This window comes from Anser brachyrhynchus (assembly GCF_964034855.1).
Source record: "Anser brachyrhynchus genome assembly, chromosome: 15".
NCBI classification, from domain to species: domain Eukaryota; kingdom Metazoa; phylum Chordata; class Aves; order Anseriformes; family Anatidae; genus Anser; species Anser brachyrhynchus.
In genome coordinates, this window is record NC_137733.1 from 8,267,087 (window position 1) to 8,288,927 (window position 21,841).

At 42.5% G+C, this 21,841-nt stretch overlaps 1 protein-coding gene across 7 annotated transcripts; it reads left to right on the forward strand.

Moving 5' to 3' along the window:
- The first annotated feature begins 3,876 nt into the window (after nt 1–3,876).
- NDE1 (nudE neurodevelopment protein 1) lies at nt 3,877–19,548 on the forward strand. 7 transcript variants are annotated; one of them, XM_080557364.1, is made up of 11 exons: nt 3,893–4,028; nt 4,322–4,381; nt 4,762–4,897; nt 8,327–8,457; nt 9,480–9,633; nt 13,214–13,362; nt 13,675–13,811; nt 14,846–15,025; nt 16,049–16,140; nt 16,970–17,106; nt 18,227–19,548. In XM_080557364.1, exons 4-11 carry the CDS (start codon nt 8,372–8,374, stop codon nt 18,318–18,320), a joined length of 1,029 nt encoding a protein of 342 aa, XP_080413490.1. In that variant the 5' UTR covers nt 3,893–4,028; nt 4,322–4,381; nt 4,762–4,897; nt 8,327–8,371; the 3' UTR covers nt 18,321–19,548. The 7 variants fall into 7 exon arrangements, with proteins under 7 accessions (XP_080413489.1, XP_080413488.1, XP_080413491.1 ...); XM_080557366.1 differs by having other exon boundaries at nt 3,920–3,959; XM_080557362.1 differs by lacking the exon at nt 4,762–4,897 and having other exon boundaries at nt 3,887–4,028.
- Nucleotides 19,549–21,841: the final 2,293 nt, after the last annotated feature.

Below are 21,841 nucleotides of genomic sequence, written 5' to 3' on the forward strand. Positions count from 1 at the left end.
GAGAGCCTCGCCCTGCTGGCAGCATGTGAGGAAGTACAAGAGTCAAGCTGCATGCTTAGAGATTATCATTTTTTAACACTTTGTGCCGAATTTAGGCGTTCACTTACAACTTTCTCACGCACACACAAAAAATATGGTAGGCTGCAAAGGACAGATAGTTCTAGTCGATTAGAGCTTGTTCCCTTCATGAAAGTATAGTCCAAACCCTGAGGACAGCAGTTAGGTGTCAGTTTGTATATTGTAATCCAAGTATCTGACCCTTCTGTACTGTCCTTCCTGGGGTCACTTTGGGCATCTTTAGCTGCATATAAAGAAACTTCCCAAGCAGAATATATATGTTTTTAAAATGTAAAGCAAGTACTAGCTAACAAAAACTACAGCAAGTTGCTAACAAGCCACTGGATAGGCATTAGTGTGTTCCTCACACCCTGATAAAACACCTGAAGTCTGCTGGCCACTCCTTGAGCTACCAGCAGTCCTTGTCTCAACAATCCTACTTTATCTGTAATTTTACTTTTCTTTTCTCTCCACAGACACAGCCCTGTCTCACAGTGTAGCAGTTCCCTCACAACTTAGCATTCCCTCAGAAGGCCGGGATAAAGTCATGCTGCAGATCCGTACCATGCAGGCTGGGCCTTGCTTCTTGGCATGCAGGTAGCTGAGCCTCTCGAGGTGGGGTAGGGGCCTCTCTCTGATGGCCCGGTATCTTTTAATCATAAGTGACATCATGGTATTTGGCTAGGTCATCATTTTAATCTTCACCTTTGCCTAATGGGTTGCAGTCACCACCAGGGTTAAGAGTCTTAGTGACAATGCTTGTATCCAAATCCCATCTTGGCCCTGCTACCATCATTCACTCAGGATGTAATGCTGCTGGTGTCAAAGTCTTGAGTGGTGTTATATTTTGCTTTGCTGAGCAAGGCAGTGCTATTAATGAGCGTTTGACAGCTTCAAGGTATCTAAAAGGTTTTAAAGCAGTGATATGCAAATCCAATTTTACAGACTGCAGAAAATTATGTAACATCTTTAAATACATGGAAATAGGTTTCACTGGTGTTAAATGCTTACTCTTCTGTGACAGAACTATTTGAATTTGTGTATGGAGTTCTAGTACCTCTGTTTGTCATATCTTGTTATGAGTATCAGTAATCCTCAAAAACATAACTAGTTTGTAATGACAGTTGGGGGTCAGCTCCTGCTCCATCCATAGAGCACGTGGTTCTGTGGTCAATGACTTAATTCTTGCTGCAAAGCCAAGCTCTTTCTTCTGACTTTTACTAATGAATGTTCCAGCCAATAAGCTACTTCTTATTGTATATATTGTGCACTGTATATAGCGATAAGCTACACTATCAGCTGAAGGTGCTGTAATTAGATCTATGGTCTCCTATGTTCACTATCCATTTGATTTCCTTAGTCCCCTTTTCCTTTTAGCAACCAAGACTCATATTTATCATAAAAAAAACATTTTTTAAGCAGCAGCTGCAGAACAGCTGCCAACATCACCATGATATCCTCTGTCAGTCTGTCGTGGTTTAACTATTTAGGTTGCCTTTTTAATGCTTGTGTTCTACTTTGGTAGCTATGGATGTCTACCGTTATTTTTATGTTATAGATGTTGGATTTAACATCACTGAATTTTATCAGTTAAAATTGTGCACAAGAGGGTTAAATTTTGGAAATATTAAACATCATTGTTAAGCTTCAGTTGCTAGGCTGTAGGGTCAGAGAGGTGACTTTGTCTTTGGCTGTAAGACAAGCAGGATATATCCTGAGAATGACTTGCATAATTAATTTTGTATTGTTTTAATTGACAGAACATAAAGCAATATTGAAAGGTTGAGATAAAATTGAAACAAATATGGACAGTATTTCATTATTTTTATGTCAGATCACTTTTAAAAAGGATATTTTTTTCAAATGCATTTGCCAAAATAAGAAAACAGCATGCTACTCTGACTTCCTTGCTCCAGAGCTCACACCAGACTGCTCTGAAATACTAGTTTTTCCATAAGAAGCCTATTGCCAAAAGATAATATTATGCAATGTTGCCATAGCTTATAACGTGTACATTTTTGCTCAGTTTGCTTTCATGGAAGTCTCAGTGTAGCATTCTCATCAAAATAACCAGCAACAAATCTAGCACTGCAAAAACTGCCTGTTATTAATTATTCATCAGCAGAATAAAAATAAATGCAGAAAATCTTTTTTTTTTCTTCTCTGCTAATTTTGAAACAGGAAAATGTTCTCATGCTTCTTGCAAATAAGGCAGTGGATAGTAATTACAGAAACATTTTTATTAATATTTATTGCACTTGTACAGCAGCACCTCTGAGCCTTTCGCACCCGTCTGGCTGCTGTTACACTGTTTTGGAATTGGATGAGAGGCTAAACAGCTTCCTCTGAAATGTCACAGATTTCGCTGTGCTTTACAAGCATATGAGATGAGAACTATTAAAAATGTTCAGGTACACTTTTGATATTGTCTGTGTACACATGCTATCCTGAAATAGTTGTTCAAAGAATTGAAGTGAACTGTCATTTGTCCCTAATTTGTGAACAATGTATGAATTTTCAAATTACTAGGGAGGTACTGTAATGGCATGTCGTTTATTTTCTATAACTTGCCCACTTAAAACTTTCTTGAGCAATGACAGAACCGCAAATTACTATTAACCCATTTTTAAGTACATAATTTAGTTTTCTATTAATAATTTTATAATAGTTTGTCATTATTTACTTCTTCTGAACAAATGACCTCAAAATACAGTTATTTTGCTGAATATCTGTCCTGAGAGTATAATTATTTTGCTCACCCTGTTCAACTGAAGTCATCATAGCTATGGCTGTATTTCTCTTATAAGAATATTCTCATAGAAAAGCACAAATACTCTCTGTTACAGTCCCAGCCTTCTTCCGCAGAGTCGCTGGGAGAGGCTTACCCGCTTGCAGCCCACCCAATTAAGTCGTTGTGGGTTTGGGCTCTGCTCCAGGCCGGGCAGTGCATCTCTGAGGTAAGCGAGATGGGCTTAGGGTCCCAGTGCGAGGGTGCCTGTCATCCAGCAGTTTGTAAAACGTGCTGCACGTGTGTCAAGCGATACTCAGTGACATATGGGCAGATGTATGTGGGCTGGCGTATCTAGGCGCACGCGATAATTTGTGCTTTTGTTTTGACACAGGAAGCAAATACCAGGCACGCCTCATGACCAAGTGTTTGTGCATGCTGTTGGGTAGGAACACACCTGGGGCATACCTCAGGCCCCTTCACAGTGACCCTGGGCATCAAGGGCATGACAAACCATTTATCGGCTGCACCAAGGTTTAACTTGGCCCTATTTGTGGGTGCCCTGAGGTTTAACTTGGCCTCATTGTTTGTGAGTGCCCCATTCCCACTGCGGGTGTGAGGCTTGTGAGGGTGCTTTCTGGGATGGTGACGCCACGGCGAGGTGACAGGTGAGTGCAGGCAGCTGGTGTTCGGTAGCACACTTTGTCCTCATCATGCTGACTGCTCATCAGTCATAAAAGTCGTGCTGGCTGCAGCGACAGTCTCGTTAGTCAGCCATACAAAGGGGTTCGGTGTAAAAATGTTGTGCTTGTGTTAGATGTTTACAGAACCACCTCACTGCTGGCTCTTTCAGGGGAGCCTTTGGAATAATAATAATAAAATATTTTTTAAAAGTACAACTTTCCCTTTTTTAGAGCATTTCAAAGGAAAAGACCTGCCTGCTGCCACCCCCCCTTACCCCCGGCTGAGGGGCCGCCCCTGAGGGGACACGGCCCCGCCCCGTCCCTGTTTGAAAGTAACGAAAAGTTCCCGAACGCTCCGCGGGCCCCGCTCTGGCGCTGCCGATTGGCGGAGCCCTGCGGTGCACGTGACCTCCAGCCAATGGGAGCCCGGGAGCGGGAGTGGCCGCGGTGAGGAGCGAGTGGCGTCCCTGGGGGAGCTCCGTGAGGCGGCGGTGAGGGGCTCCTGACGTGGGGCGCTGCCTGCCCTCGGCTGCGTTTGGCGCCCGGGGCTCTGTGGCTCGGTTCGTACCGCTTGGGGTATCCGGGGTATCCGGGAGCCCTAGAACTGCCCTCAGAAATCCCGCAGCCGGACTGCGGGGGCACGGCCCCCGCCAAGTCCGTGCCTGCGGTGAGCCGGGCTCTGGGGGCCTCTGCCCGCTCTGCCCTCGGTTTGCTTTTGTGCTGCTCGAACAACAGAGGGAGGGCGGTGCGCTGTGAGGAGAGCCTTGCGGGAGTGTTTTAAGGAGACTTAGTTTTTCGTGCGATGGGAAAGCTGCTTCTGGGGAGCAATGAGCTTTTTTGTTTGTTCTTACAGTTTGGGGAAGTGGCAAAGAAGAGCTTCGTCCCTGGCATGGATAATTCAGCAGCGCTAATGGTAGTCTTTCACCTTTACCTAGTTTCTTTCCGATCTTCTCCTTTCTCTTTTTTGTTAAGGTAGGATGTGCTTAGGCTCCAGCCACAGCCCTAAAGATAGGTCAGTGCTATTCACCGAGTTAGTGCTCCTTTGTATCACATGTATTTGGTATGCAGGGGTTGTTCTGTGTCCTTTATTCTAGGACCAAACCAGCCTCTAAGTTGGGGTCTTTGTGATCTTGATGAACTGGGACTCTGATTCCTGAACTAAAATTCCTTCAGTAATGTTACTTATAATTACTTTTAATTCTTGTTTTTCCCAAAAGAAACTTGCAGTTTTGCTGTCACTTATATGAAATAATTTCCTGCAACAATTATGCTGTGGTGTTTTTCTCGTTGCAGAAGTCTCTTCCCCACCCATGAACACTTCACTTCCTGCATGCTGTAGAGATTTTGTAATGTCTGTGACCAGCACTTGTGATGCTTGTACGCCGGAAGTCTGGCCAGATGTTTTTTCTGGCTTTGTGTGTGAAAACGAGTAAGGGACAGTCAGCGCGTGCATTCTGTAGCCTGTGACTTTCACTTGTTTTTTCTACGTTTACTGTGTTTAACAAAATATTGCTAAAACCTCTTTCGCACAAACGTGCACCCTTCCCATATCACAGTGATCCTAAATAATGGAAAGTTCCTAACTGATTTTATTAATTACTTCCAAGGCATTTTGCATGCTGGCTCCAAGCTGTTAAAAATCAAGTAGACAAAGTAGTTGTGTGTGTGCAGAGGGAAATCAAACCCTACTCTTTCTACTGTCACTTTGGAAAAATTTATGTGTTTTGATTTTATGATTTTTTTCTTCTTTTCTAATCGTCTTTAACAGTTTGTCTGAAACTTAGACTTTTTCTTTTTAGCTTCAGTTTGTATCTTGTATCTTTGGTAAGTTCGAAAATCGCTGTGAGGTAAAATACAGTGCAGGTGTACAGGGAATCTAATATGTCTTCTAATATGTCTGTATGTTGAAGGCAAAAAACTATGTGCCTGTGGCATGGGATGGTAGTGAAAGGATCTCTGCTATGCTAGGTTGTCTCTGGAATAAATACAGGTCCCCCAGTCTTCCAGGCATTCACAGTTCAGCAGTCAACTTTAAACACCAAGTACTCTTTAGTAATGATAACCATGAAGCAGTGTGTTCTTAATGGGTGACATCCTGAGTGGGTCCCTAATCTCTTGATTGTACAGACGCAGTTAGCAGATGTTGTGGGCAGCGTCTTTATGTTTCTCTGAAAGGTATCAAGGTTCTGTGGACCTTTTATAAAATTTATGACTCAATGGAAGTCCTTTTGTCTGTGACCCGTGCAATCTTATAAAATGTGAAGTAGCACATTCTTTTAGTTCTTCTCAGATGCGTAAAAAGACAAGTGAGGGCCAGATATAAGCATATCCAAGCCTTTCAGGCCAACAGGAGCTGTCTGTTGGTTGCAGAGCTTTTGGTTCCCAGGGACTGTCTGAAAGCTTTCAGGTACCCATCTTGCACTTCTTCATTTTGTTGGATTTCTTTCTGTTGACTGTCTGAACACAGGTATGGTATTTATTAGTATGCTTGCACTGGTCAGAAGAAATCCTCTTTGGAGACTTCTAAAGTATATCTTGGTTTGTGTAACAAAGTCAGGCGTATCCTAGATGGTGTCTCTGTTTTTAAAGAAATGCAGAAATTTCCTGTTGTATGAGTGGTGAGAATTAATGACCCAGAAGGATCTCTGGTGTGCTCTTCTAGGCAGTGGTTTGACCACAGTAGTGGTTGCTGGTTCTTCTGGGTTTCTTCTTGCACCTGCATTGCTTCTTTGTCTGAATCTCTGTCCTGTCCCTGTGAAAAACACAATTTTCTTCTTAGCAAGTGTTCTGCAAGGGTTGGTGAGTTTCTGCAGTGCCTTGAACATAAGACACGCTCATTAACTTCAAAGGCACTTTCAGTTCACTTAAAAATGGAGTAGATGTGTAGTGAACTGTCCTAGGTAAAGAATGTTAATTGTGCTTCTTCTCGCTTTTCTTTTTAAAAGGCAAGGGTACTATTTAGAAAATCACTCCTTACTCATCCCCACCCCCATGGCATACTTCTAAAAACATTTACAAGTAGCACAAATAGCAGTAGCCTTGAGAATTTGTGCTGGAAGGTTTTCTTTCTTAGAAAGAAGAGATTTTAGCTTTGTCTAATTGATGTTCTGTGTCAAGAAACAGAATTAAAAAACTAGAATTAGAAACTTTCTCTCACCTTCTAACTCCCATTCTAAACAACAACGTAAATTCCACGAGTGTGGTACTGATACTGTGCATCAAGGTGTTTGGGCACAGTCCACTTAGCTGTGACAGACACTTGTTTTTTGCTCAATAGCCTTCTGAAAATCATCTGAGCTGTGAAAATGACTTGTGCTTTCCAGCACTGCTTGGATTTATAGGAACTGGATTTTAGATCCATAGACTTCTTTGAGTATTTGCTACTGTCCTCTATAGTAGAGGTAAGAACTAAAGTTTGGTTGTTAATCCTGGTTAAACCAGGTGGTTTTGCCCAGCAGAGTGTGATGATTTATGATTATAACTTTTTTTCAGTTCTGTAGATGTGGAGTGGATGTACATTTTACTGCTCAGGTCTGCTCCAGCACTTGCTGAGCGTCGTAAATAAGAGCAGACAAGAGGATTGATATCTAAAGGGTTTCTGAAGTATTTGGCTGTTTCCCCCGTTCCCCCTTGATGCTATCAGAATTACCTCAAAAAAGCGTTCTGCGTAATACATGTAGAGCTAAGACTTGGCAGAAGGGCTGTGTTTCCTCAGCCCCAAGAATTTCAGTAGTTTTGACAACACTGTTGCCATGGGCCGTTTGACTCCACCTTTATTTACTGCCTTTGCTCTATTGAGGGGTTTTATTAACTTGATAATGGCTGTGTGGAATCCTTGCCTCACCCAGGGCTGCACATGGCAGGTTATCCAGAGCTTTGGGTCTGATGTTTTTCCAGTGTCAAGACTAACTCCTATAAAGTGACATTTGCTAGCGACCTGCCTATTAGAGTGCATCATGCAGCTCAGAGGACATTTGTTTAATTGCAGCATCTGCTTAAGTCTTCAAGCTGGAGTCGCCAACTTAAGGTTCTTGATTTCCATGTGACTTTCTCATGTGCCATTCCTGTTTGGGACGTGTGTCTGGGTTTATGGTGGCACAGGGACTGCTGGGCGGTCTGGATTGCTGGCTGGGTTGCTGCAATTTGTCTGCACACTTAGTCCAACCACGTGCTTTCTCACTAGAGCCTCTGTGGAGCTCTTACGCCTCTTCCCTGGGGTTTTCTGGAGTTCCCTTCTCCCATGGCTCTCCAAGATACGCAGATACATTGTGACTCTCAGCTGTATCTGGGTTCTGATATTTCAGGTTTAAAAGGGGGTAGTTTTGCCTATCTTGATTTAGGGAAAAGCTATCTTGTATCCAGTGGTTATGTCCATAAGAAGCTTAGGCGCTTCTGGGAGTGTTACCACAGGAAACCTCAACCATGAGTACTTTCTCTGTGTCTCTTTGAAGTCTCTCTTTAATTTTGGGGTGTCTTTAGGGTTGTTGAACTCAAACTTAATTGTACTGTCTTTGGAGCTGAAGGTGTCTGAGATGTTGTCTCTCTCTCCTGTGTTCTGTGTGCATCTGCACAGCTGTAGCTCAAGTTTGAGGTTTGTTGTTCTGTGCTGTGTAGTCAGAGGGTGGGGAAGATGCTTGCTGCTGGGATTGTGGCATGCAGCAAGCTCGGGAGAACTGGGGAAAAGAACTTCATTATTCAGTAGAGATTTTCACTTTTTTTTTTTTTTTTACATCCAACAGACCACTGTCAAGACTCATCTTCAGTTCTGTCTTCAGGCATGCGCCGAGTTCCTGAGGGGAGCAGTGTGCGGAGTTAGCTCACTGCATTAGCTCTTATGCTTGATCCTTTAATTTTCCAGGGCAAAAAATGAAACAGGAGTTGTAACTTTGAGGGCTCACTCACCATGGAAGACTCAGAAGGCCATCACTTCAGCTCAGTAGAAGAGGAAACCAGATACTGGAAAGAGCTGGCTATGAAATACAAGCAGTGGTAAGACAACGGTTTCGTTCCTCAGAGTTGTTTGATATGGTGCACAAGCACTGCATGCAAAGATAGAAATAGCCCCGCACAGGGAGGTGAACTCAAAGTAGCTCAGCTGTCTCGAGTGGCAGCAAGAGCAAAGTAGTGGCACGTGCTTCTGCGTGAGCTACACCAGCCCAGAGTGCTTTGTGCTTATTTGAGTAGTGAATTTGTGCTGCTGTGGGACCGCTGCTTTTGTCCCCTGATCTGGTTTGAACGGGAACGTGTGTGCTGCACAGTCTCTGGCTGCGGTCTGTGGGCAGCACAGATGAATGTAAGTCACTGCAGGACCTTGTTGGGATGGTCCAGGCCATTGCAGAAGGATTCTGCTGTTCACCTTTTATATGTGGATCAAAACTAGTTTGGCAGCATGCAGATGGGAGAAGATCCTTGTCTGAGAGCGGGCATGCTTTCCTCATTCCTTTAGCTCACTGTGTTGCTGTAAACGCAGTAGAGGGTGGAATAATTCAGCCTTTTTGATGTGGGTGTTGGTGGATCCTTTCTTAGACCAGATGTCCAGACCTTTCAGTGCTGCTTACTTAGCTTGTTGTAGAATTATTTCAACAGAATTTTCTTGAATATAAGAACAGGCTTTCTTTTCCTTCTTATACTTTTTCTCCCCGTTTACTGCTGATCAAAAATGGCATAGTTCCAATTTCCAAATAAGAAATTAGACTGAATAATAGGTTAAATATGAAGATGGAGTGGGCAATGGACATCCTAAAGAGACTACATTTGTCCTGGTCACTGCTAGTGTAAAGACAGATGGAATTTTTTTTTCCTGTTTGTCTGTCTATTTACCGGTTTGCTATGGGGTGGCTTTCCAAGTTTGGGGAGGGACGTTTGCAGATGGATGGGTTTTCCTGTTGAGTGTGTGTTGGAGAGGGACATAGAGCCTTCTGTGTTAGGTGGCAGTATCTTTTCATCCTTAAGTGTACAAGAGCTTGTTTTGATTCGTTGTGATGAGTTCTGCTGCTGGAATTGCCTTCTAGTGCTGAGAACACACAGGAGGAGCTGCGTGAATTCCAAGAAGGGAGTCGAGAGTATGAAGCTGAACTGGAGACTCAGCTGCAGCAAACAGAGTCCAGAAACAGAGACCTTCTGTCAGAAAACAATCGCCTGCGAATGGAGCTGGAGTCAGTTAAGGTAAGAGTGGGTGATGCTTTTAGTAGACACGTGTCTGAGGCGTGAAGGTGAATGAGACAGGTGTATGCTGATTCAGCTTGCCTTGTGGGCAGAGGTCTTTAGCATTATAAAGTGATTGAACAGCAAACTGCAAAAAATGTCTTGAAAAATGAAGAAATATCAATCTATTATCTGCTTTGAGAGTACTGGATACCTCAGTGATGTTCCTGAGTCCCTGTTTGCAGGTTGTGACTATGTTTCCAGGATAGATTTGAGACAGGAGAAAACCGTTTACGGTGGAGTGAAGAGTAATGCTGTCAGCGTTGTGCAAACAAATGATACTGCAGAAGAATGAAAACACAAACATTACATCTGTGGTGTTCCATTACATAAAACTTAGCTGTTTTAAACCCTTTTTACGTAGTTGTGTGTAGTTATCTGGTGTTCCAGATAAACTTGGAAGCAGCAGCTAGTAAGTAACGCAGAACTGAGAGGAATGAAAGTTTCACTCTTGATTTTTGTTACCGATTCTGTCTGTAATCAGGGGCAGGATGGGGACACAGCTTATCCTCCTTATACTTGGTTAGTCTGGGGTGTGTGTGGGTGAAATAGTTGGCAAGCATTGATTTCCATAATTATAAAACATAAGGGATACTAACTTACTTGAGATGGAACCTCCTGCCAGAGAAAGGTAAGAAACAGTTAGTTACCTAGAGTAGGAGACTGAAATGAGGCAGATACATCTCTTCAAAGATGCTGCTAGTCCCCTGTCCTCGCTGACAAGTTTAGGAAATACTTCTAAACTAAACTTGAAGAAAAATTGTCATTGAAGTTGGTGTGCATTTTTGAAGCTCAGTCTTGTTAGCATTTTACTTAAAGATGGTATAGTCACCCAGGAAACGTTACACTCTTTTTAGGTCTAGGTCAGTATCTGTGGAAGCAAAAATTAATTTAATTACACTTCTCAATTGTATGCAATAATGAGCTAATGGGAGTGAAGATATTTGAGTAAGTAATTAATCTGGGTGTATAGAGCTTTTTGTCTCAGCTGTTGTCTAAATTAGTGTCTTAAGTAAATATTCTTTAGCTCCAGATAAGTGTCTCCCAGCCTCAACTTAGTGATTTTTTTTTTCCCCTCTCTTTTGGACAGCAAAAATTCCGTGCTGTATTTCATTGCATTTGTTCTTTTACACTGATCTTTGTTATTGTTTATTAGCACCTTAGCAGTATTATATGCTCTGCTTGTAGTATGGAGTGTTGGTCTGCTCTGTCCCGTGTAGCCACACAAACTCACGGAAGCTGATGAGTTTGGGGAGAAGCCATAGCAGTTCAATAAGCAACAGCAGTGCATTTGACTAAGAAGATCGTGGACTGTTGTCTTTCTCTGTAAGAGCTGAGAGAAGGGGGCAAAGAATGAGCTGAGGCAGTTAAGAATGAAAATAGCAGGAACTGACATAAAACTTCAAAAAGCAGTGAGTAGACCTATCTTGGAAAACTAATTAATCTTCACAGTAGATAACTTATTCTGTTAGATACTTGGTAGATAAACATTCTGTTTGAAACAAACCCTTTAACAATTGGCTATTCATGCAGCCTTGAAGACTGCAGTAACAGCTTGCACTGAAGGAACAGAGGCTCCATTGATGGCCAGATCAGCTGATAGTTTATTACAATTGGCTGAAAACAAAGACTCAAACCTTGCAATCCTAGTCTTTTATTTGAATCAATTCAAGAGCAAAGCATTAAACTTGTGAAGCTATTGAATAGTGGTGTTAACTGGGCCCATCAAGGCTTGGTATCTGCATCCAGCCTAACGGGAGTGAACTTTGTAAGGCCCACACAACTTGATGCTTTGAGTTTACCAGCCTAATGAGTGTGCTTGCTATCCCCTCAGAAGCCAGAGTTCATGTTACCTGAAAATAAATGGAAATAATGTTTTGGAGGACTTGTTTAGAGAGCCTTGAAAAGCTAGCTGAAAGTACTCTGCCTCTTAGAGCTTGGAGGCTCTTGAAGTCAGCATGCATGTATGCTTCAGAGATCAGGAATTATGGCAATGTTTCACCACACTGTAATCAAACAGGAATTTATTAATTCAGAATAGGTATCTCTTCCCTTCCTCCTCGTCTGTGCATTACATGCGCTAAAACAGCTCTTTACATAATCAGCTGTGCTAGGCTACTTGCCACGGTTTTCAAATTTCCCCCATGTGAATTTGTTTTCAGTGACTTCAAGTGTGTTAAATTCTAGACAGAAGCACTTCAGGAATGCTACTTACACAGTGATCTTGGAGCTTCACAGAAAAAAACTCTCTGGCATGTCAAAGTGATCTGATAGCAAGGTGGTGGAGTGTGAAGTGTTGTAGTAAATGGCGGCTGTGAAGCTTTTGCTGTCATATGATGTTTACCACATATGGAGGCGATAGCTTTGCCAGCATACATCTCTCCTGCTGTCTTCCTCCCCACTGGTGCCTCTTCTAAATGTACCCTTGTGTACCTGCTGTAAAGGACAGTTTGTTTTAGGGTCATGTCTGAAGTGTTGCATAACTGCACCTGTAATCTTTATAAACAAGAGCTCTGAACCTGCTTTGGGCTAATAAAATCACGGAGGCAGTGGAGAACCCTGCTGGTTCCATAGCAGTAGATAAATGTACTAACACTTTTTTTCATTGTCATTTAGGGTCATAAGTTCTGCTTGACTCTTGCTTAGACTTGAAAATAAGTGACTTCTTTCATCTTCTTTAGCATCTTCATTTGTGCGTTGATAAAGCTCTTGGGGGCTCAGAAATTACTGTCTTGTTCAGAGTTGCGCACAGATCCACTTGGCTCCAGGTTGTCATCGGTATTCTTCCCATTCCACCGAAGCAGATCGTAGAGGCAATGGCACGCTTACAGTCTTTTTGCAGACAATCTCACTAGCCAGTGCACTTGCCTGGCAAGTCCTGTAGATCCTTCCTCTCTGTGGCATTACTGGGTGCTGTTGTTGAAGGGGATGCTGTCTCTTGGGCCTCTGCATTGTGGTTGTCACCTGCACCTTAAAACAGCGAGGCTAAGACATGTCTTTCCAGCTACTGCCTTCTTACTTCCAGGCTGCAGGCTGCTGTGTGGTAGGGGAGCTCAAGAGCTCTGTGCTGTTGCCTGTTGAGCCACCCACCTGCAATGGGCAGGACCCAGGCATGCTGGCTTGTCTTGGTTCTGAGCAGAGCATTGCACATGTGAACAAAACAGTTGCTGTTTTAAGCCCTTTTCTCAGAAAAAGGGGTAAAAGCTGTCTATGTGTAGGAGTATGTGTTTCTTGCAACTTTGTGAATGGAGGACAGGTGGGGAGCACATGGGAGAACTGTCTGGGAGAGCAGGGAACAGCTCTGGGCTGTGGAGGTCGGAAGCTGCTTGCTCTCCAGCACAGTCACATGATAAGGAGTTACAGGAAGAGCTCTTGTCTGCTGGCAGCCCAGAAGTATGTAAGCAATTGGCTTTGTTGGCATTTTACTGTATGTAAGCTGACGTTTCTCAGAAAACTTCACAGGATTTATGTCTATCTTTAAAGGCTTTAAGACAATGCCAAGTCTCTGATGCGCTGTTTGATTTTTTTTTTCCTTCTTTAGGAAAAGATTGAAATACAGCATTCAGAAGGGTACAGGCAAATCTCTGCACTGGAAGATGACCTGGCACAAACAAAAGCTATTAAAGATCAACTTCAGAAGTACATTCGAGAACTCGAGCAAGCGAATGACGACTTGGAAAGAGCAAAAAGGTGAGCAGTCTTCTGTGTTTTCTTCTTCCACCTCAGTTCTGTCCTGTGAGTATGGTGGCCATGAGTAATTTATGTTGTGCTTGTTAGCACTGCCATTCTGAACTTGGTGATGGCTGTGATGAAGATGCTTGTGACAGATGGGAAATAAGATTTTTTTTCCCTGTCCAATCCCCCAACTATACTATTTCATATCTTACAAGCTAAAATTAAAACAAATAAAAACAGCCCTAACCCAAAAGATTCTCCCTTTCCTTCTGGGAGAGGGAGTTCCTGTATGTGCTTGAAGGGTCTGACACGTGTACTTTCTTTCAGAGCCACTATAATGTCTCTGGAAGATTTTGAACAGCGTTTAAACCAGGCTATCGAAAGAAATGCTTTTCTGGAAAGCGAGCTGGATGAGAAGGAAAACCTTTTGGAGTCTGTGCAACGCCTGAAAGATGAAGCTAGAGGTTAGACAGCGGTTTACTCGTACCTCTGCTTTTCTCCCCTCCTGACTCATACCTGTTCAGTCTCTTCATGTATCTTAGAGTTTGGCTTTTACATTTGCATCTTCTAAATCTGCAATATGAAATGGTGAAGCTTCAAGACTGTCTACTCCTCTCCTGTTGACCTTGTTCCAGAGTAGCTTACAGGAGCTAGAGTCTGTTTTAACGTTCTCAGCCTTCTCCTAGTCTGTGGTGATGGGTCTCTGATGCAATGTGCTGTTTAACTTCCTGTAATCTGTGAAGGTCAGCTTTAGTAACCAGTGGTGTCTGTTGTTCCCTGGCCTGTGAAAAGTGGAGTTAACGAAACACTAAAGGGACTGTAAAACAGGAGGGCTCTGGCTGGCTTCCAGTTACCTTTGAATAGTCCCATGAACTAGCTTCTTGATTTGTCAGTGTGACTGGGTAAGAAGATGAGAGAGACCATGCAGCTATGGAGCTAGAAAAAACACTTCCAGCTCTGCTCCGATTCTGTGCCCTTGTGTGGTTTCTGTAAGCTATAGTCAGGCTGTCAGACAGGAGTACTCTGTCCCTGGGTTAGATAATGGTGTGGTTTCCACTCAGCCTCAGCTCAGGATTCCTTGATGTGGAAACCCAAGTGGGAGGGAAAACAGTGCATTAGGTAGGAGTACCTGGATCTCCTCCCGGTAGGGAGCTGGGATGTAGCCAGGATATTCCAAGTTGCAGAGCCTCAGTCTTGATGAGCCTTCATGTACTGGTCTGTAATGTTTGGATGCATGTTAATTCCCTGCCTCAGGGGAAGCCTTGTGAAATGGTATAAACTTAAAGCCAAATAGCAACTTGAACTAACACAACAAAACCAACTTGAGCTGTAATGCTAGATAAGCCTTAGTGTTCATCCAGAGTTTGAGTATGTGCCTGGAGTAATCATTACAAGGATAAAGGATTTTGTTCCCCTGGTGAAAGTGAAGTACAGCTCTCATCTGCTTTTTATCTTGGCGAATATGAATTCCAAAGACTTTGTGTTGCTTCCGTCATAGATCTACGACAAGAGCTTGCAGTGCAGCAGAAACAGGAGAAACCCAAAACACCAATGCGAACTACACTGGAAACAGAAAGAACAGACACTGCAGTTCAAGCGTCCTTATCTGTGCCTTCAACTCCCTCGGTGCACCGGGCACCTGGCATCAACATGTCCACCCCTGTGACATTTAGGAGAGGTGCGTGATGGAACCGGTACAGAAATACCATGTGATACCCTTGTTTTCACCATAGGTTCTGGATGCAGGAGGAATGAGAAAACAGAATTACAGTTGAGTGTTCCAGTGAAATCCACCTAAATCTAGTTACTGTGATCTCAGCATTCACTGACCCCAATTCTAGGGGTATATTCGTAGGTTATTCATCTCCATTTGATGTGAATTGCCCAGTGATAACCATAAGGGACAAGACGAGCTGTTGAGACTGTTATTTGTTCACAACTGTTCCAGAGACACTGGGCTAATTTAGGAGAAGGATTTTAAAAACTTCATCATGATCTTTAATGCTACGCTCCTGTTACTTGAACTGGCTTCTCTATGAGCGTAGGTTTTCTTTGAGACAGGTTTTCTTCCTACTCTGGAACAGTAGCACACTGGCAAGTCATCCTAGCTGGCTGTACTAAATGATCAATGGAATCAGTTACTTATTTTTTATGAGTGCTGATTATATTAATATTCTAATCCTCCAACATTAGCTTCCATATTCTGTTTACTTAAGAAGTGAGAAATTGATGTAATTGTGTTTGTGCATAAATGCAAGGAGTTGCAGGGTCATGTGCTGGTGTCTTGATATTACAGCTCTGAGTGTTAATCAAGTTTGTAGCTTTTGGTACTCTTAACCTGAAACTGTTTTGTGTGAGAGAAATTGCACTTGTGTAAAAAAGGATTCAAAAGTTTTTAGTGAAATGAGATTATGGTTCTCTCTGAGAACGCATCCCCCTGGTCCTATGGCAGCAATAAAGATGTACAACAGGTCTCTAGAAATCTAAGCCATGATGTATGTGGAGACTTCAGCTTAGGCCTGTGTAACTGGAGCTGTCTCAGGGAGGCAGTGCGTTGTATTTCTAATGCACACGAAGGATCTGGAGGTCAGATACAAAAAAGTAAAAGGAAGATATTGATGTTTCATTTGCTCTGTGTGACTATGTCAAAACTTTTTTTTTTAATACTGGGTAATGTATCATTCTTCATCCTGCTCTGCAGGTTTTGAGGACAGTTACAGTGCAACCCCTCTCACACCTGCTGCCAGAATATCTGCACTTAACATCGTGGGAGACTTGCTACGGAAAGTAGGGGTGAGTGATTACTTGTTAGCAAATGTCCTTGGAAGGACAGAGTTGTTGGAAACTGCAGCCAGCGGTAAGTATCTGCAGTGCCCAGAAGAGACTGGAAAGACTATTTCAGCTGCCGGGTTAGCTAAGCAAGGCCTTGAAGTTGGTCTGGACTCTGTATATTTCTAAGTAACCCCATACAAAGATAGGGCCCATCTCTGTTTTTCCTGAGATCTTGCCCCCATGTGGAGTCCTGACCTTTCTTCCTCTCCAAATTTCTGAAAGAGTATGTTCAGAAAGAACAGGCTGACATGAGTAAATGAAGAGATCATCTACTCCCATGAAGGGCAGAGAAGAAAGCAGGCTGGTGCCTGCTGTCCAGAGGGCTTCCAGTAAAGTTTTCATTAAGGCTCGAGTAGTGTTTTGAGCAGGGCCTAATGCTATGTTGAGCTGTAGTTCGACATGTCAGGTAGTGCTGATGCTGGGAAAGTTATGCCATGACTTCCTTTTGTCTTTTCTCTTGTGCCCTAGTGCTGTGTTAGCGCAAGCATTGATATGCCTTTTGATGGGCTGAGCTGCAGAAATGATAGAGTTGAAAAATAACCCAGCAGGGGTTCTTTTATAATCGTTTATAGTCCTAAACCTCCCATACAGAAACAGATTCAGTTTTCCTGGGATGTTTGAGATGACTGGCTTTACCTCAAAAATTCAGAACTCATGGTTTTGGGGTAAAAATTCATCTTTTTTTCCTACTAGACAACTCATTTTTAAAGCAAACTTAAACAAACAAACAAAAAAAAAAACAACACAATGTTCTGAAAGATATCTGACACATTACCTGTGTTTGCATCAGGCTTTGGAGTCCAAACTTGCCTCTTGCCGAAACTTTGTGTATGACCAGTCTCCAAACAGAACCACAGTGTCCATGTACATGAACAGAGATGTCCTTGAAACGCGCCTGAGTCCTCACCAGCCTCTGTGCGATACAGGGTTAGTGCTGCTCTCCAATGTTGTGTCTTAGTGAGAACTCTGTGACAGGTACTGTTCTATTTCTTATTGAACCTTTGGTTTGGTGGAACCAGTTTTGTTTTCAAAAGGTAGGAAACTTGTTTATTTAAGATTGATTGAACGTTTCAGATCAGTTTAAAATTTGTAATCAATAGCTGTTGAAATCTGAAAACTAGCTGTGATCAAGTTTTGAAAAACAAATTCCAAGCAAATTTAATAGACTTATTATAAATCCAGTGTTTAACTGTGAGGAAAGTACAACAGAGGGAGCTCCTGCTTATTGTCTCAATTTCGTTTGTTTTATGTTCTTGTATGGTGATGCCTCAGGAATGTTGTGGCATGTGGGGACTTCCCTTGTCAAAGCTGAGATTCTCATTTATGGAAGAACGGCGGGGGGGGGGGATGGGGAACAAATAATGAATCACCCCAATCAGAATGCTTTATGCTTGCTAAGATGTGTTTCCAGGGAGCAGCTGACAAAAGTAGTTACCTGAGGCAACTTGTAAATTTTTCCAGGTGCTTGAACTGGTTGCCTTTTTGTTTTAAATGCAGTATCCTTGCTGATTTTTCTTCATGCAGGTTGCCTGCTTAGGCCCTGCCAGTCTTGCACTTAATATTCTTTAGATTCCCTGTAAACCAAGTGGTTATAATACAGTTCCAGATGCAGCTATTCAACTGGACCCTTGCTCTGGGAGTACTGGTTCGTCCTGCTACCCAGTGTCCAAAGTTGTCAGGTGGAAGGAGTGTTCCATATTGTACTTGCTATTGCTAGAGAAACCTCATTAAAGCTCCTACGAGAAAGCCTCAAGGGCCATATGTTTGCATGATTACATACGTGCTGACTATACCTCTACTGCTGTAATGCTAGAACTGAAATTCCAACACCTGTAAAAGATAGCTTCTCACTACTCAGAGGGAAATAGAACCTTGTTTTACAGTGGAAACTCAGCCTGGTTAAGTAACGGGCTCACTAAGTGTGCAAAGTGGTTTTTAATCTGCTGGCTTTTCAGGCTGAGTGGTGTACTCTTGTAGCAACCAGTTATTCTGATAAAATTAGTAAAACTGAGCAAGAAATGTACGAACTTGTGTTTTGTATTTGCAGGTTAGTGAAACGTCTGGAGTTTGGGACACGGCCTTCAAATATTCCAGGACCAATAAGCCATCCTTCACAAAGTGTTGTCAAGATGCTGCTATGAAAAGGCTGCGTGGTTTTGGAAAAGGGAAAAAAATATATGAAACTTTAGTTTTAAAGAGATATCAGTGAGCAATCAGTTAGCAGCATAAGGGTAGGTGAGGACTGAATAAGAAGCTGCAATTGGCAAGGGCCTCTCGTGGCCTTACCCATCTGGCTTCTTTGCTGAGTTCTGTGGGCAGTGTGATGAAGCAATGCTGCCTAGCAGCACAGGACTTTAAATTGCTTCCTATATCAGCTGCTGTAAGTAACTCCTTGAAAGTTGTTTCTTTAACACAGTCAGTCAAAGCTATTGTCCTTTTGTCTCCAACAGGCAATATTCCCTATGCAGCTCCTCAGGCTTTGGCTTTTGGTATTGAATTCTGACTGTCAAGTTTTTATCATGGGTGCTGTGTGCTGCAGTCAACTGAGTTAGGGGAGTGGTTTTAGGTAGAGACAGGTGTATTTCTGTGGGGAAGCTGCTCAGTTGTTCATGGGATGTTTGCTGGTCAGAATCATGCTACACAAAACCCTGCCTCTAGAATGGTAAGGTTTTGTAAGCAGTTATTTGCCACTAAGAACAGGTAGTGGTTAAAGGTGAGGAATGCCTAATGCTTAGAATAATTGGGAGATCCCAGAACTATCCGTAAGGTAGGGGACTTTTAGCCTATAGATATTGTTTTACCATATGGGGCTCATAAAACCTAGCTGTTGTAGGAAGCAAGAGACCTGATTAAGTTCTTCATTCTAACATCTTACTAGCTGGGGTTTACTACTTTGCAAACCTGCCTTTATTAATGTGCCTTGGGTTTTTGTGAATTTATTTTATTTTTGTTTTTTGATGAGAATATATGCCTTCAGCTATTACTAATTTAGCAATGTTTTTAACTTGAAACATCCAAGTATGTCAGAATACTGAATTATTCTTGAAATTTGACTTATTTCCCTATAGAATAACACTGCATTTTTTAAAATGCAACAGGTTCATTCACAGTATTAATGTACATTCACAGTATTAATATACATTACAGAAGCTTGTAATTGCAAAATAATTATGGCTAAATACTTCTGTATTATTGGGGGGAGCTTACATGACAAAATGCATAAATTGTGTTGTTTCTTTTAATGATGTGAAAACAACTGATACATCTGTTTCTCTGGATTAGGAAATAACTACAGATCATTCAAATTATTCAAGCCATCTACAAAGTTGGCTTAACTGGGAAGCAGAATAAAGCTTATTTTGAATGTTAGGTATTCATTTTGATTTTTTTGTGAGTTGTCATTGTAGCTCTTGCAGGAATGCTGGCTACCATCTTCTCAGCTGTTTCTTACCAATGGAGCCTGAAGAGACGTTGTTTGCTGAATCATATGCAAAGATTTTTCCTACGTTTTCCTTGTTCTCATGGTTTCCTACCCTAAGGAATATAAATGTTGCCATAATTAACGATGCCTTTGGGATTTACGCAATGCCTAGAGTTGGCATTGTGCTCTAAAAACTTTGAACTCTGGTTTTAATCCATTTTAACATGATTTTTGTCCTCTCATACAGGGAGTTTACACTTTCCTTACCCATGAAGAGCTGAAGCATGTGGGCTACTTTGTTAGTTCTGCTGTCACATGGACTCTGGCGCACTGGACTATGTAGCCTGGAGGGATCACTCAAGACAAGTTGCATTTTCTGTATGATCTTGCCAGAATTGGCCTGCTTGGTGAGCAGGTTGGCTTGCATTCAAGTTGAAAGTCAGCACTGAAGTAAGGTAGAGACAAAGTCAGGGTTGTGCTAGGGCCACGAATTTGAAGTTAGTGACTACAGATATTTTAAGGTAGTATGTTATACAGATACATTTTTTTATGTGACTACAACTGTAATCAGACAGGGGGGTACATTTTTTATGCGACTACAACTGTAATCAGATGGGGGGGGTATGCTGTTGGGAATTGTCAGAATAATTTAGTGCAGAACGGTCACCTCTGTAATGGTGCATCTGCTGGGAGTGAAACTAGTTTGGTATTGGGGGTTAACCCTGGCAGCCAGCTAAGCACCACACAGTCACATGCTTCCTTCCCCTGCCCAGCGGGGGTCGGGGGAAGAAAATTGGATAGGTGGTTTCATGGGTTGAAATAAAGACAGTTTAATAGGTAAAGGAAAAGCTGTGTGTGCAAGCAAAGTAAAATAAGGAATTCATTCAGTGCTTCCCCGTGGCAGGCATATGTTCAGCCATTTCCAGGAAAGCAAATCTTCATCATGCTTGACAATTACTTGGGAAGACACACAACTCTGAACGCATGCCCCTGCTCCCCATGCCACATTGCTCTTCTTTCCCCCCAGCTTTTATTGCTGGCTGTGATGTGAAATATGTTATAGAATATCCATTTGGTCAGTTGAGGTGCGCCCTGGCTGTGTCTTCTCCCCCCAGCCTTTTGTCCACCCTAAGCCAGCTTGATGACAGGGCAACATGGAAAACAAGAGGCCTTGACTGGCTGTAAGCACCATTCATTAACAGCTAAAACATCAGTGTTTTGTCAATACTGTTTTCATTACAAATCCAAAGCATAGTGTATCCAGCCAAAACCAGTGTATTTGGCTACAGTTGCAGCTGGATTCTCTCTGTAGTGTTACTAAATAAACGCTCTTAGGCTTCATATTTTGTCACAAACTTTGTGGAATAGGGACTAGAAGTTTCTGAAGTGCTACGGCAGTACTCTAACCATTGGGCCAACACTTACTGTTATTCATGTGAATTTTTCAGAAGAAATCCTTTTAGAAGGTCACAATGTTCAATTACCCAGCTCTGATCTGAGTATTGGTGCTTAACGCTGTTCTGTTTGAATTCTGACTTCCTTGGTCTCCTTGTTTGCACATGTGTAGGCTCACCAGTGTAAGAGCTGGGTATTGGACATACTTACAGAGCTGGGCTGCTTGCCTGACCATGCAATGAAAAGCTCTCAGCTGACAGCTACTAACTGCCTATCACCAGTTTGTCATTTTAGTCACTCTAAATAGTGACTTTACTCTTATATGAGCAAGGAGAACTCTATGGGATCTACTTCTGCTGGCTAAATGGTGCCTGGTCTGAAGTTCCTGAGTTCATGGTCTCTGTGCCTTCTGGTACAAAATTCAGTTTTGGAAGGTGATCACATTAGTAGTTAAGATAGATACTTTTAGATAATCTTCTCTCCCTGTAGTCATACTGCTTAAGGTTCACCTGCAGTACAACCTAAGACATGGAGGAAGCTCTCTGTTCTCAGTTCAGAGCAATTCTACACCTAGCTTTGCTGTTCATGGTTCTCTACTGTCCCACTATGACCACAAAGCCAGCTGCTATCTGGAAGTATTAGAGCTGCATGGATCTGTGGTAGGTCCTGGTAGTTCCCAGAAGTGGGCTGCAGTCCTGTTGGAGTGCTTCAAAAATAAAAGTAACTGCGTGCTGATCCCTTTATACAGAGTAGCTTGGCTTGGATCACTGCATTCAGTGGGGGCTGCTGTGTCTAATTGTTTCCAGCCTGCTTTAGAGGTTTTGGCTGGAACTGTCCCCATGCATA